This window comes from Hippoglossus hippoglossus, chromosome 18, assembly GCF_009819705.1.
Source record: "Hippoglossus hippoglossus isolate fHipHip1 chromosome 18, fHipHip1.pri, whole genome shotgun sequence".
Lineage (NCBI taxonomy): Eukaryota > Metazoa > Chordata > Actinopteri > Pleuronectiformes > Pleuronectidae > Hippoglossus > Hippoglossus hippoglossus.
This window is the reverse complement of record NC_047168.1, coordinates 1,925,821-1,940,565: the sequence shown is the minus strand read 5'-3', so window position 1 is coordinate 1,940,565 and position 14,745 is coordinate 1,925,821. Positions and strand designations below refer to the sequence as shown.

The following is a 14,745-nucleotide window of genomic DNA, read 5'->3' as shown; positions in this document are numbered from 1 at the left end:
GGCCTTCGGCCTGTACCTGCAGCGGGCTCATTCAGAAATCCGTCCATGATATTAATGAGCATATCCCCTTCTCACTCTGGTGGGGGGCAACCAGGGTGGGTGGGGGATGTCATCATGCAAAGTCCATGTAAAGGATTCCTGGATTGTTGAGGGGCAAATTGTGTTTTTGCTATGATTCTTTTTTTCATTTTTTATTCCTAACCCCTTCTCACCACTGAGAGGGAAATGTCAAAGACACCTTGTGTGGGGGAAGGGTGGTGGAGGGAGAAGGCGACTGTCTCCCTCCCTCCCTCCTTTCCTTCCTCTCTCTCCACACTCTCCCTCCCTCCCTCACACCAGTGCTGGCCATCAGCAGCGTCTGACGGCTGCATCCTTTGCTGTAGCAACGCAGCTGCTCCTCCATCCCTCCCTGCCTCGCCTGCATCTGACAACCCGGCTGCAGGAGCCTTTTGTGTCTCTGCGGGGGCCATTGTTGTCTCTCCCCTCTTTGGAGCAAACGCAACACCATGGACATGATGGGCAACAAAGAGCGGCGAGGCGTGAATTTCAAAGGCTTGCTGAAGAGGAATTGGCTTCTGATTGCCACGGTTTTATCAGTGCTGCTCGGTACGTGGAAGCCCCTTAATGTCTGCTCATGTGTGCTGAGAGAATGAGACACTTTCACCCTCACTGGTGCCATTTTTCTACTTATCTTCATTGCTGTTTACATATCTGTCCCACCCTCTTTGATTTACCATTCAGCCTTGCCTTCTGCTGCTGTCACTGTTGAAATAAACCTGCTTTGTTTTTTGCATCAGATTTGCGCTGCTTGACTGAACAGCAACAGAAATGTGACATGTGTGTTCAGGAATCCAGCCCCATGTCTGATGTTTCATCTTCACGATTCACGAGAGAAAGGAGGATGAGTGCGGAGTGAATGTTAATGGAGACACAGCCTCTGTCCTCCGGAGGCACAGAGCTGTGTTCTCCTCTGTGTCTGGACGTGTCTCAGTCAAACGTGACCAGACTGAGGTGACAGCTGATGCTGGGTCTGTGTGAGGAGTCACAGCACTGAGGCAGCACAGTGCATGGACGGCATACAATCTGCAGGTGCTTCAAACATCTAGGCTTGAAAAGGGTTCAAATGTCTATAAACCAGTTGTTAGATTATGTTTTTGACTCTGCTCTGCGTTCTCTGTTAAATGTTCGTACCTCCCTACGTTACTGAACAAGGTCAGATTTCATAATTAAAAAAATATTCTGAGAGTGAGACCTGAGGATGGATATCCAAGTCAATGACAGTCGGCTCAGTACAGAGCTGTAATCACATAGTTTGCCTGGTTTAGCATACAGATTAGACACAGGGGGAAATGGTTAACATATTTTCAGCAAGTGAAGTTAAATTTTACTTATAGTCTCAAGTCGCGACCAAAGTTATCTCGGGTGTAGGCTGTACTTCATTATAAGATTCATAAAGAGCAGTCATTCCAGTCGTTAACATCCTCGCACATGCTGGTGGTGAGGAAAAGATTTTTTTGCTCTGTGGGGTGGGGGGGTGTCTGACTCGACCGGTTGGGTTGAGAGAGGAAGGACAAGGCAGAAAGAGAATGAGAGAGAGAGAGCACAACACAGGTTCTTATAATAATAGTAAGACTAGTAAAACAAGTGGTAATTGTAGCAGTGGGTGTTCAGCAGGATCATGAGGGCAGGAGGGGAAATTCAGTCGTATAGATAGAAATAAGGTCAGAAATTCTAAGTTAGTGACATGCAGTAAAAAGCTAACCTGGCTCTGTCCAAAGGTCGAATAAACACCAACCAATATCACCTCAACTCACCGATCCATCCGTTATACCGTTCATCCTTTGAGGGGGGGTGGAGCTAATCCTAGCAGACAAGGTGTCCGGTGTCTTTCACAGACTTGATTCATTTACCAGTTTACCTGCGAGTGTTGGGACGACCCAACAGCACCCAAAGGTGCACAGCAAATAAACTCAAAGCCTCCTTGCCACAGGGTGACGGTGCTAGCCACTGCACCAAGGGGCCGTTCTCACCGGAGACTGTGATGCAGATCATTTATGTCATTTGCACACAAACAAAAAATGTGAAACAACAAATTAGTTGCAAGCTATTTTTTGGTGCCGTTTTCCAGATAAGATAACATAAGGTAATATATTTATTAGTCCCACAACTGTGAAATAGCAGCAAAGAGCAACTTTAGGAAAGTAATATATAAATGCAAGGGAATATAAAAATAGCCTAGAAATACTATATACACTGTAAACAGAATATGTACAGTGAAACAGACTGCACAGAAGCCATGGATTGGCTCTATGAGCGCAAATGTATTCTCTGTACAATCTCTGTGGTATCAAACCGGTCAGCGTCACCGTGACAACAAGGCTCCAGAAAGTCACTGGAATTAGCAGGGATTTGCTTCTCCACCTAAAAAAATTGAACTCACAAATCGTGTTTTTTCCATGTTTTGTTTGTGTTTCGTTTTAAGCACATGAGATCATTTGTTAATCACTGAGCTGTGTAGACGTCAGTAGGTGTCTGAAGTTTTTGAACTTTGGACGGGACTCGGCTAGCTGATTTATTTATATTTATATTGTTTTGGTCTTTGTGATTTTTAGCAGTCTTCATTGACTGTTTTATTTATGTGTGAGATTAATGTAGTTACGTATAAATGAAACACTTTATTTTCTGCTACACATATATCTGCTCTGTACGTCACAACTTTTTGAGAGAAAAACAAAATCAAACTATATATGTCACACAGCAGCAAGTCTCTCATCCCTTGTTGTTCATTTATCTTGATGAAGTCGCTTAAAATTAACTTCTTCCTGGTTGTTTGCTTTATCGGGCTATAAATCAGTTTATTGAAGGGCATATTTGATTGCATTACTAAGATTGTTTCTGCTTCTTCCTGGTAATAATAAATGAAAAAGTACTACAGTCAAAGGTCATGATTTTGTCCTTTGGCTAAGCAGTTTCTCCAAAAATCCCAAATGTCCTTGTTTTGAGCTCAATCCCCTCCACCTGCAGCTGTGAAACCAAACAAGAAAAGTAAAAACTTCTATATTTTGGATGTATATGTGCTACCTGCAAACAACTTTTGAGTTGAGTGCCACTTAACTCTCTTCCACCAGGAAAGTGCCATTTCTGTATGTAGTACACACTCCATACCAGTTGGTGGGGGTAATTCACAAATTCCTTGCCAATCCCCACGAATACATGTTAACCTCAAAAGAAAAAAGTTATGAAATGGATGTTTATTCCATTAATTAGAAGTCAGAGCTGAAAGAACACAACTGCCTTGCCTGCTTTTTTTTATACAATGACTTAAGTCATTAAAGGTTGCGTTTTCTCAAAATGACGAATAATTTCTTGCGGCCAATAGCCACTGACGTCAGTGGTTCTGACTTTCTAACCCACAGGTTTGAAAAGCCAAGGTGTGGAATCGGTTCTCGATTAGGCACCAGCACAGCATGGATAGAAAAGGGAAACTGTGTGTCCTCCACGATTGGTTAGTTTAGTGAGGGTGAGCGTTTTAGTGATTTTATTTGTTCTAAGAAAAAGCAAAAAGGGCAAGTGGGATTGCTACAAAAACCCACAAAAGCCTCAAAGTAACAACAAAGTGACGCAAAACCACACCTAAACAAATTCAAAAGAACCAATACGAAGACATTTAAAACCACAACAATTACTCTAGATATATACAGAGATGCAAAACCTCTATTAACGAATACGTAATTGCTAGAAAGAGACAACGGCCACAAAGAAAACAGAATCACTGTCAACCTGCAGGAAGGGTTTGAGGCCATTTTTGTCATCTGTTCCTTGGGGCTCATCAATGGTGAAGACGTGTAAGCACAAATTCATTTAAAAAAAACGAACATTTGGTATTACAGCCAGAAGCATGAGTATTGTTATTAGACTATTAAAGGACTGTCCGAAGGTCAGTGGCGCAGAAGGACTGAGCACCTCCGTCTGTGAAGAATCCGCAGTCAGATACAAGATTGTGTGAGTTACGAGTCAGTCATACTGGGTCATGTTTTCCTGAATAAATGTGTTTGTGTCATCCAGCTCCAATTTGCTGTGTCATCCCAGTCTTTTACAAGCAGCCTAACAGTAAGGGGTCTGTTATGCGTGATAACACAGATTCTGGCTTGCAGTGCATCACTACGAGGTATATATGTGGCATTTATAACTGGAAAATATATCATGCTTGATTTCCATTAATGTGCTTTGTGCCTCGTAAACTCCATATGATAAAACACCACTGACCCATGCAGCGTTAATCATGTGTTTATATTTTGCTGACATGATACCGATTTGAAATGTTCTTTACAATGACCAAGCTTTGCACTCGTCCATCCTTTAATTCCACATCTGCATTTACAGTGAAACTGATGTCTGTTCTGTCGTTTTTTTCCCCCTCTTTAACCTTAACTTTTCTCCTGATCTTTCAGGGATCAGTTTGGGGGTCGTGGTCAGAGAGTATGCGTCCCTCTCCCAGCTCCACAAGCAGTACTTCGGCTTCCCAGGGGAGATCCTAATGCGAATGCTGAAGCTGGTCATCCTCCCTCTCATCATTTCGAGCATGATAACAGGTAACTTAAAATATGATTACTGCATGAGCAAAAGAGAGTCTTGAAATAATAATAATAATAATAATAATAATAATAAATGAAAGTGTCTATTTAAAAATAAATACAGCTTTTGAGGTTCCTAGTGTGCCCTTTATTTAGTAGAGTGGAGTGTTGACATCAGGGTGGTGGATGGTGGGAATGTGTGCATTTGACTTTAAATCAAACAATATATTTTTATTTGTACAGCCCATATTCACGAACCACAATTTGCCCCTTAACAACGGCTTCACAGGGTGTGACATCCTCTGCCCTTTACCCATGTGTCATGTGTCCCCTGACAATCTTGGCCTACAGCAGCATAACTAAGAGCTGGTCCAAGACGGACCTGAAGCAACTGTCACTATAAGCTTTACTAAAAAGAAAGATTTTAGGCCTATTCTTAGGTGTAGAGAGGGTCTGTTCCGTTCGAACATGATTCCACAGGAGAGGAGCTTCATGCAGAGGAGATCACAATCTTTTACTTGCGTCATCCAAACGTTGACTTGCATATGACCCTAACAATGCATGTGACAATAGTTTATTCATGATGAACTACAAACTTTGCATTTGTGCATCAAAAATATTGTCATTGATTGTAATCCACGTTTTGGAAGATTTGTCAATCCCCTGTTTGGCCATAGGATTAAAGCAACTATGGAAACAAACCCAACGCTGAGACGGTTTTGATATTTGATCAGTATCAGTGGTCTAGGTTGTTTTTTCAAGTAAAAATGCTAAAATGCTAAAGAATTTGCTGCTTTCCTTTGTTTGATATGATCATAAGGTGAGAAGGGAAATACAACTATTTGAAGAATGTCCCTCTGGGCTCTGGGAACTTGTGATTCACATGTTAATGACTAAACAATTTGTCAATGAATTGTCAAAGAGATTAAGGATTAACTTGTTGTAAGTCCCAATTATTTGTATTCCTAGACAATGAAGGTGAGATCACCTCTTTGGTTATGTCTCTCAGGTTTGAGAAAGAAATCGAGAGAGGAAAATTCACAAAACACACAAGCAGACAGTGGGATAAGATCCTCCAGGTGGCTGTTGAAGAACGTCATTGAGGAGCCGCATTACATCTGCTCTCACTTATCCCTTCTCCACATCCACAGCAGCTTATCGAGGCGCCCTGCTGGTTTGGAATCAGGCGGCTGGTGTTTATGACTCATGAAGAAAAAGCTGCACATTGAGTTTTCTTTAGTTTGAGCCAAAACCAGTTTAGCAGAATTCAACAAACAACAATTTCAGACACATATTTATATTATCCTTTAATGCAAAGAAAGGATCTTTATTAGCTGTAGAAAATGGTTACATCTCGATTTATTTCCTTTATGAATGACAACACCAAAAATAAATTTTCAAATTCATCATAGTACAGACACTGCACTTGATAAAGTTTTGATGAGATTAGAATGAATTTGGATTCTGACGGCTGTACAGTTCGGGTGCTATCAAAGTGTCTGTTGTATTTGTTTTAAGTCTTACCTGAGTGACAGAAACTCTGTTTCAACAAGAAATGTCTCCTGCAGATTTACGAATATCACCTGTGGAGTTCCTCTTGGGTCTATTCTTGGTTCTTCACTGATCACCATCTACATGCTACCACTGGCTCAAGTTATCTGCAACTCCAATATTTTGTTCCATTTCTATGCAGATGATACACAAGTCTACTTATCCATAACTCCAACTGACCTCACTCACTCATAAATTAGATCTTGGAGGTCCGCTAACATGTAAATGCTAAACAATGGCGCTGTGACCCGAAGGTCACAGGGATATTTTGAGCCAGATCTCAGTTTTCCTGGGTTTCTAGTACAGCCATGAGGCAAGAACTCTTGGATTCATCTTTTCTAAATATTTCAATTAAATCAACGCCATCGAAGCTCAAATTAAGAATATGGCCAAGATTAGACTATTTATTTCATGCAGTGATGCAGTAATGCTCAGTCCTGCTTTTGTCAGCCATCTACAACACTGTAACTTGCTATTTGCAAGACTGCCTTAGAAATCTATCAACTGCCTCTAACTTGTACTGCAGCTAGGGTTCTCATAGGAGTCAGGACTTTCAAATATGGGCACATTTTACCTTTGTTCGCCTCATTTCACTTGTTAAACGTGGTGTTCAGAAGTTATTTTACAATTTTACAACAGGTTTTGATGTCACTGAGCAGCCTTGCCCCATCTTCATCCTCCTCCTCACCCCTGCTCGTTTTCTTAGATATTTTCCAGGGCAAAGTTTGAGACAGAGGGTAGTAGAGCATTGGAATTACCTTCTCTCTTAAAACCATACTAAATATTAATTTTGTTTTCACTCATATATTTAACCATCTCGTATCTTTGTTTCCAGTTCTTGATTAGGCCTCAGGGTGTATTATTACAGTGTTATCTTTACGCATACGATTTTTGTCAATGTTCTCATCACCCAATGAAATGAAGTCTGGTTGAAGTGGAAAACTAATATTTGGAAACTCTGTGGTAGGGTGAACCTTTGGTCTGGATGTGAAGTAACCATTGTGCTTTTTGTGCGCACAGGTGTAGCAGCCCTGGACTCTGAGGTGTCAGGAAAGATCGGACTGCGAGCCGTTATCTATTACTTCTCAACAACCATCATTGCAGTTATTCTCGGTGAGCTCGGTTAAGAGGTCAATCAAATGCTGTTATGTCAAAGTGGTGGATGACGGTGATACTGTTGGAACATTTGTGTCAGTTCCTGCTCTGATCCGAAAACCCATTGTGGTGGCATCCATTGCAGGAATTATTTTGGTGATGACGATCAAACCAGGAGTATCTCAGACAGCGGATCACATTGACAGAGCCGGGACCACACCCAACGTCACCACAGTTGACACACTCCTGGACCTCATCAGGTGACCTCACTGTCACGAGACTGAATCCCAATGCACCCCCATCCTACAACACAACCGATCATACAAATGCACGGATTTGAACAGTCTTTTTGAGTTCCATTTAGCTCAACACATAACATGTGATGGAATACTGTCTGGTTGTGTGAAGGCTCTTAAAGAAGTGATAAGTTTGAACTCTCTAACTTTTTCACCTCCGCACACCTGGACACTCACTTTGTAAAAGAGTTTGTGTCAATGTAAAGAGTCAACTCCAAACAATATTTATATTATCACAATCTATAGAAAATTAAAAGACACACACACACACACACACACACACACACACACACACACACACACACACACACACACACACACACACACACACACACACCTCTTTTTTGGTTAATGAATTGCACTCAAAATACTAATATATTTTAAATTAATTGAAATGATTTGGGATATGCTAGAATATTTGGGAGATATTATAATATGTGTATAATTAACATGATATCAATATTTTATTTTCCGAATATCACAGTTATCATTAATACCAGAATAGTGTGACAACCAACTCAATGGAATGTCATGTCATCTTGAAACGATGCGTTCATTTGAAATGTTACGTTAACACGGAAAGTAGAGTTAGACATTAGAAAGAAGTATTTCATGTTGTGTTAGCTGATCTGACACACACTATGTTTTGTAGTATCCTGAGGCCTTTAACTCCAGAGTTATAAGGCGGAGATATTCAACCTTTAGTTTCTTGAATTAAAAGGTAATTTAATGTAAGCTAATACTTCCTGTTAACAAAATCTTGCCATCCCTCCGCAAATAACAGATGTCTTAGCTCCACTGCCTCAGAAGAATTTAGGTTCTTCCTGGATTCTGACTTGCATGAAGAGTCGTTTGAGTGATTAATGTAACGAGGAATATTTGAAGTACACATTGGTACCTTTTGTGTTCTTCCTTCACCTGAAAATCCTCCTTTTTTTCATTAACAGAAACATGTTTCCAGAAAATCTAGTGCAGGCTTGTTTTCAGCAGGTAAGAGGCAGGTGCATCCGCCACTTGTTCCCATTCCTTCCTATGTATGTTTCAAGTGTCTTTTAAAAACTATGTCAGACTATACAATATGACACCATGTGAATGTGAATCTAATATTGCAAAATGTGACCAATTACACCAGTACAAGACAAAACGCAAAGAGCTGGAACCTCCAAAAGTTTCACCCGGCCCAACCAGTATTCCAGCTCTCACAACTACCGTCATGGAGGCAGTAGAGGTGAGTGCTCACGTTGCTCTACTCTGTTCAACAACAGCAGCCACTACCTTAATGCTACTGATGCATCGTCTTGCTTGTCAAGCAAGCAAAGGTACATTTATACCAGAGCTCTCGTCTAGTGTATTAGGTTGGGAACACCCATTAACATGACTGTTAGAGTTTTGATCTTTACCTGACAACAGTATGTCCTTGTTGAGGCATCAGTTCCACATTACGTTTCATGTTTCTGCACCTGGCAACCAGCGTCTGCTCTGAATGCATCACAAGACCCAATAATGAGCCATAAGTACCCACGGGTCAGTGGGCTGAGGAAACATTTGCACAGCGTATCAATGGGTCTTTGGAGTGAACTAATGTGGCTGTGAGAGCAGCTTCCTGGCCTGGTCTTGGCCAACTGAATGAATCCCCTCCTTGTTTTCCTCTCTCTGCAGAATATCACCAAGAACTATAAAATCATTGGGGCATATTCGGACGGAATCAACGTGTTGGGGCTTATCGTGTTCTGTGTCGCCTTTGGCCTCGTCATTGGGAAGATGGGTGAAAAGGGACGGATCCTCCTGGAATTTTTCGATGCACTGAATGAAGCAACTATGAAATTGGTCCATATAATTATGTGGTATGTGTAAAAGAATGAGGTATATAATGTGGGGCTCAAGGGCAAATTACATACAAGAGTGAAAGTAAGCATCAATTAAAACTCATACAGTCCACAAATCCGTCGATGCAGCCGCAGTGATGCAGTTTCAGGCTTTTGTTTGACTGAGTCCAGCTGCAGGTCTTTATTTGCTGCATCTCGATTACTGCAGGTGACTTTTACAGTTTCAGAAAGAAAGCTGAAACCAGCATCACCACAGGCCAAACAAACATTCCATTCCAGACAAGCAACAGTTGTATAAACTGGTAGAATGTCAGTTTTTAATCAAAAGGACATTTTCAAATTGAGAACCCAAATAAATTCATTGATTATATCATGGAAGACATAGACTAACAAGAAATAGCAAGGTTTCACATTTTGAATGTTTGGGACTTACATTTTTTTAGATATTAAAAGTCAGATTCAGAAAGATCCATAAGCAGAAATTAAATGTTATAATTGCACTGATGTTTTCATTAGTGTATAATCACATGAAACTGAGAATCATTGTTTTTTTTCTCCTTAAAATGAGCCCTTTATTTCAAGAGGAGCGGCTCATCCTCCGTGCAGTCCGCCATGTTGCATTTCTACAGTAGCCAGGAATGGACAAACTAAACCCTCACTCTAGAGAGGGCCTTTAACTTTTGTTTAGTGCATTAGATCAAGGCAACCACAGGAGGAGGTTTAATTTGTCAGAAACATGTAACCTAATTGCCAGATCGCAGGGAATCGTAAGCACCGTGCCTTTAAACGATCAAAATAGTTGCTGATAATTTCTTTGATTATTCATTTATCTTCAGCTGCAATCCAAAGACAAAATATTTGTTGTAGTATTAACTTCTATACCCTACAGAATTCAAACTACGGTACTTTTTGATAATTTTTTTTCCCCAGCTACATGCCAGTAGGGATCCTGTTCCTAATTGCTGCTAAGATCATTGAGGTGGAAGATTGGGAGATCTTCAGGAAGATGGGTCTTTACATGGTGACGGTGCTGAGTGGGTAAGTTGCCCCATTTCTCTGTATCCGCCTGTTCCACACACTGGGATTTATGGTTGACATTTGGGCCGATTCTCCCCCCCAGTGATACAGTAAAAGATGAGCTCTGTGTGGGCGCTGATAAGGGACAAGGACATTTAAAACTGCTCAGCCTGCAGATGCAGTAATGAAAGCTATGCTCACACCTCTAAATCTAGGTGACACCAGTAAAGACTGCACTAAAAATCCCCTTCAGTTAGGTCACAGGGTTAGTCCATGGCTTTGAATGATGACATCAGGTGCATATTTTCAAACAATGATTTATCCTAAAAAAATGTTGAATGCAGAAAAATCTCTTCGGATCTGCGTTTTTTATATAATCCATTAATTCAGTTAGTTCAGTCGACTGACATTTGAATCTTTACCCCATTAAGTCAAGGCCCTCAGAGTTTCCAGTATGTATTCTTTGGCCATTACGTGTGATCGTAAACATTAAGAGTTGTGAGAAAAGTGTGTTAGAGTCACTCATCAGCTACAGAAAGTGACCATATCTCTGAATACTAAAACTTTTGAAGCACTGTACTGAACAATTTTTTGGGGATAAAAAAGCACAACTATAACTTTATATCCTGTAACAATGATTACAATTTATACCAAAAAGCATGTGACATGTCAACAAGTTATTTTTTACAAGATATCTTTGTAAAAAATAAAATTAAAAAGCATGTGCACTAGTGCGGTCGTATTAATTAAAGGTACATCATCATATGACATAAACCTCTGATAACCTTATAAAATGATCGATCTATCTATCTATCTATCTATCTATCTATCTATCTATCTATCTATCTATCTATCCACCCATCACTCCCTCCCTCCCTCCATTCCATCCATACATCTTACTTATCTACCTGCCTGCCCATCCCCCCCTCCCTCCCTCCCTCCATCTTCAATCTATCTATCTATCTATCTATCTATCTATCTATCTATCTTTCTTTCTTTCTTTCTATCTATCTATCTATCTATCTATCTATCTATCTATCTATCTATCTATCTATCTTTCTTTCTATCTATCTATCTATCTATCTATCTATCTATCTATCTATCTTTCTTTCTATCTATCTATCTATCTATCTATCTATCTATCTATCTTTCTTTCTATCTATCTATCTATCTATCTATCTATCCACCCATCACTCCCTCCCTCCCTCCATTCCATCCATACATCTTACTTATCTACCTGCCCGCCCATCCCCCCCTCCCTCCCTCCATCTTCAATCTATCTATCTATCTATGGTTAGTTATTAAAATCATATGGAGTGTGGACAGTGACGGTCTAATGTTAATGTGCTTCTGCCCCACAGTCTAGCAATCCACGCTATGGTCTGTCTTCCACTCATCTACTTTGTCATCGTGAGGAAGAACCCGTACACATTCACACTGGGAATGGCTCAGGCCCTGGTGACAGCGCTCATGATCTCCTCAAGGTCAGACTCCTCCAAGCTCCTCATTGTGCCTCTGAAGCCAAATCATATCCCATATAGTTCAACACCAACGTTACTCATGCATGCATTGCCTTTAACAACATATGAATAGTTATGTACTTGGATTCAGGGCAGCATGGGAAACCACAGTGTGACCATAGGCAACCACAAGCCATAAGGTGACGAAACCAACTGGGTTTAATGAATGTCTTCCAGCTCTGCCACTCTACCCGTCACCTTCCGATGTGCCGAGGAGAACAATCGCATCGACAAGCGAATCACACGCTTCGTCCTCCCAGTGGGGGCCACCATTAACATGGACGGCACGGCGCTCTATGAGGCGGTGGCTGCCATCTTCATCGCCCAGCTGAATGACTATGCGCTAGATGTGGGCCAGATTGTTACCATCAGGTACAGTTTGGTTACTACTTTGGGGTTTCATACAGCTGCAATCTGTCTCAGACCATGACTTTGACAGGAAACAAGACAAGATCACTTGTTATTTATATTATTATCTTTTGTTTCTGTGTATGTACCAATTTTTTTACTTGTAATTTTCTATCTGACTTTCTTCCTTCCTCTTCTCGTTGACATTTTAGGCCACCAATTAAAAATATTCTCTGATATTTCATTTCTACAAGTCATTGGGAAAACTATTTGTGACATAGTGTGATTTTGTTCCAGTATCACAGCAACGGTTGCCAGTATTGGAGCAGCAGGAGTCCCTAACGCTGGCCTTGTCACCATGGTGATAGTCTTAACAGCTGTAGGTTTACCCGCAAGTGATGTCACACTGATTGTGGCTGTGGATTGGCTCCTGTAAGTTTGTCTGCAGTCCCACAATCTTATTCTACCTTTTGAAAGTTTAAATTCAAACGAGAGCAATGCTGTAGATTTATCCTGAGTGGTGTTTTTCAGGGATCGGTTCCGTACGATGATCAACGTGCTGGGTGACGCTTACGGAGCCGGTATCGTCCAGAAACTGTCCAAGAGGGAACTGGAGAGGATGGATCTGACGTCAGACGTGGACGTCGCCAACCCCTTTGCGCTGGAAGCCACTCTGGATGACGAAGAGTGCGAGAAGAAATCCTACGTGAACGGAGGCTTCACCGTCGACAAGACGGATGCAATCTCCTTCACTGAAACCTCCCAGTTTTAGCCTTTGGCTGGCTCAGGGGGGCCAGAGAAAGTGGCACGCTGCTGGGGATGCAAAGCAGAGAGCTTTCCATCATGTATCAGCACCATGACACGAGAGGAAAACGATCCAGCCAGACCCATCCAAGCTCAGACATCAGCAATAGCAGCCTCCATTAAGATTATCTGAGAGGATCACCCATCATGTTGGGCAACCATGACTAGATTAAAGTGCTTCCCTCTTACTCAAAGTGTGCCAAGATTAAGAAAAGTCAGTCTTCTTTTGAATAAGTGTCTCCTCCATGCAAAGATGCACTTAAAGGTTGTGTGTGAGTGTGTGTGTGTGTATGTGTGTGTTATGTGCGCGCGTTTGTGCGCATGAGGATGTATCTGAGGTGTGTATATTAAAACAAATATATAAATTCATTCATGTACTTTTTTTGCTCCTTGATTAGACATGAATTCTCTAAAATGTCTGAATGATCTTCGCGTGGCTGTTGTGAAATGTCTATTACCCATGATGCACTGCTTGTATAGCTATCTGTATATTTAAACTGTGCCAAACATATAAAGAGTTTTTACATCGAGTTGCATGAGGCAATATGTTAAGAAATGGGGGTGGCTGGCTGCAGACTGGTTTTTTTATGGAGACTTCACAGAGACTGGGGATGGTCCACAAAGGCTTATGAAGTCAACGAACACTGTGAAACTTTTTATTTCAGAACCAAATCGCTCAAATCTGTTGATGCATTACAAAAAATAATCATAAATATTATCTGTATTCAGGCATTGTGGGGGAAACCTATTGGATACGGCTGATTGTAACCAGACCATTTTCTTTGTCAGCTCATGGATTTATATGTCAATAATCTGATTTGCTAAGTTTGTCATTCTAAGTTCCTTTTGAAAATGTCGCTTTCTCATTTTGACTATGTTGTGGGATTGAAATATGTTCAGATGCTACGGCAGCTCTGCTATCACATAGATGCATGACAGGCTTTCATCTGTTGAACAAAATGAAGTTGGTTATAAACATTTTTGGTGAAACAAGACAAAACCTTTGAGTGCATTTGGTCGGCTAAGGAATAGGTTGACATTTTGGGAAATACACATCATACATTATTCTTCCCAGAGGGAGCTGGGACGATCAGCAGCACTCTCACGTCTGATTTAGATATTGTGCCGACCATTATTACACTATATTTTAACTGGAATTCTCTCAACATTTAACTTTCGTCATTTTTGAACTGGGACATGTTTGACATAGTTAGAGAGCCATTGGTTTAAAGTCTCTAATACCATGCTGGCTGGCTGACACACATCTCTAAAAAGCCAGTAGCATTCATACATACACACTTGAACATATCAAGCCAGTTGTGCTGTCACATTTACACAAGCACACGGTTAACGCTCCCAACAGTTTCAACTGACATGGTTACTTCAAATATACAAAGAGGGAAGTATTCCTTAAATATTGATTTACTGTATCCATAAGTAAAATAAGATTGGCATTAGTTGAGAAACCGTGCGTGTGTACTAGAAGTACAACATGTGGACAAAGGAGTTTTTATGTCATAGTGACCATGGAAAGTACTCCCAGGTCCTGGTCTTGTTGTCCTGAAACTGCATAGGGTTGTTGCAAAAATGGCTGCCGGGTTTGGTATGGAGGATATTTCCCAAAATACAAACTGGCAAAAAATGGCAAACGCGGATGTACTGCAGCACATTAGTACAGCACCCTAACAGATAGCTACGACACTCTCATAGTTTC

At 41.0% G+C, this 14,745-nt stretch overlaps 1 protein-coding gene across 1 annotated transcript; it reads left to right on the top strand.

Annotated features, from left to right (window-relative positions):
- Nucleotides 1-314: 314 nt before the first annotated feature.
- Nucleotides 315-14,299, top strand: slc1a1 (solute carrier family 1 member 1). The gene is made up of 12 exons (XM_034615132.1): nucleotides 315-606; nucleotides 4,452-4,592; nucleotides 7,146-7,238; nucleotides 7,366-7,480; nucleotides 8,464-8,506; nucleotides 8,649-8,744; nucleotides 9,176-9,360; nucleotides 10,273-10,380; nucleotides 11,721-11,843; nucleotides 12,057-12,251; nucleotides 12,525-12,659; nucleotides 12,759-14,299. The coding sequence occupies exons 1-12, from the start codon at nucleotides 507-509 to the stop codon at nucleotides 12,997-12,999; spliced, it is 1,575 nt and encodes a 524-aa protein (XP_034471023.1). The 5' UTR covers nucleotides 315-506; the 3' UTR covers nucleotides 13,000-14,299.
- Nucleotides 14,300-14,745: the final 446 nt, after the last annotated feature.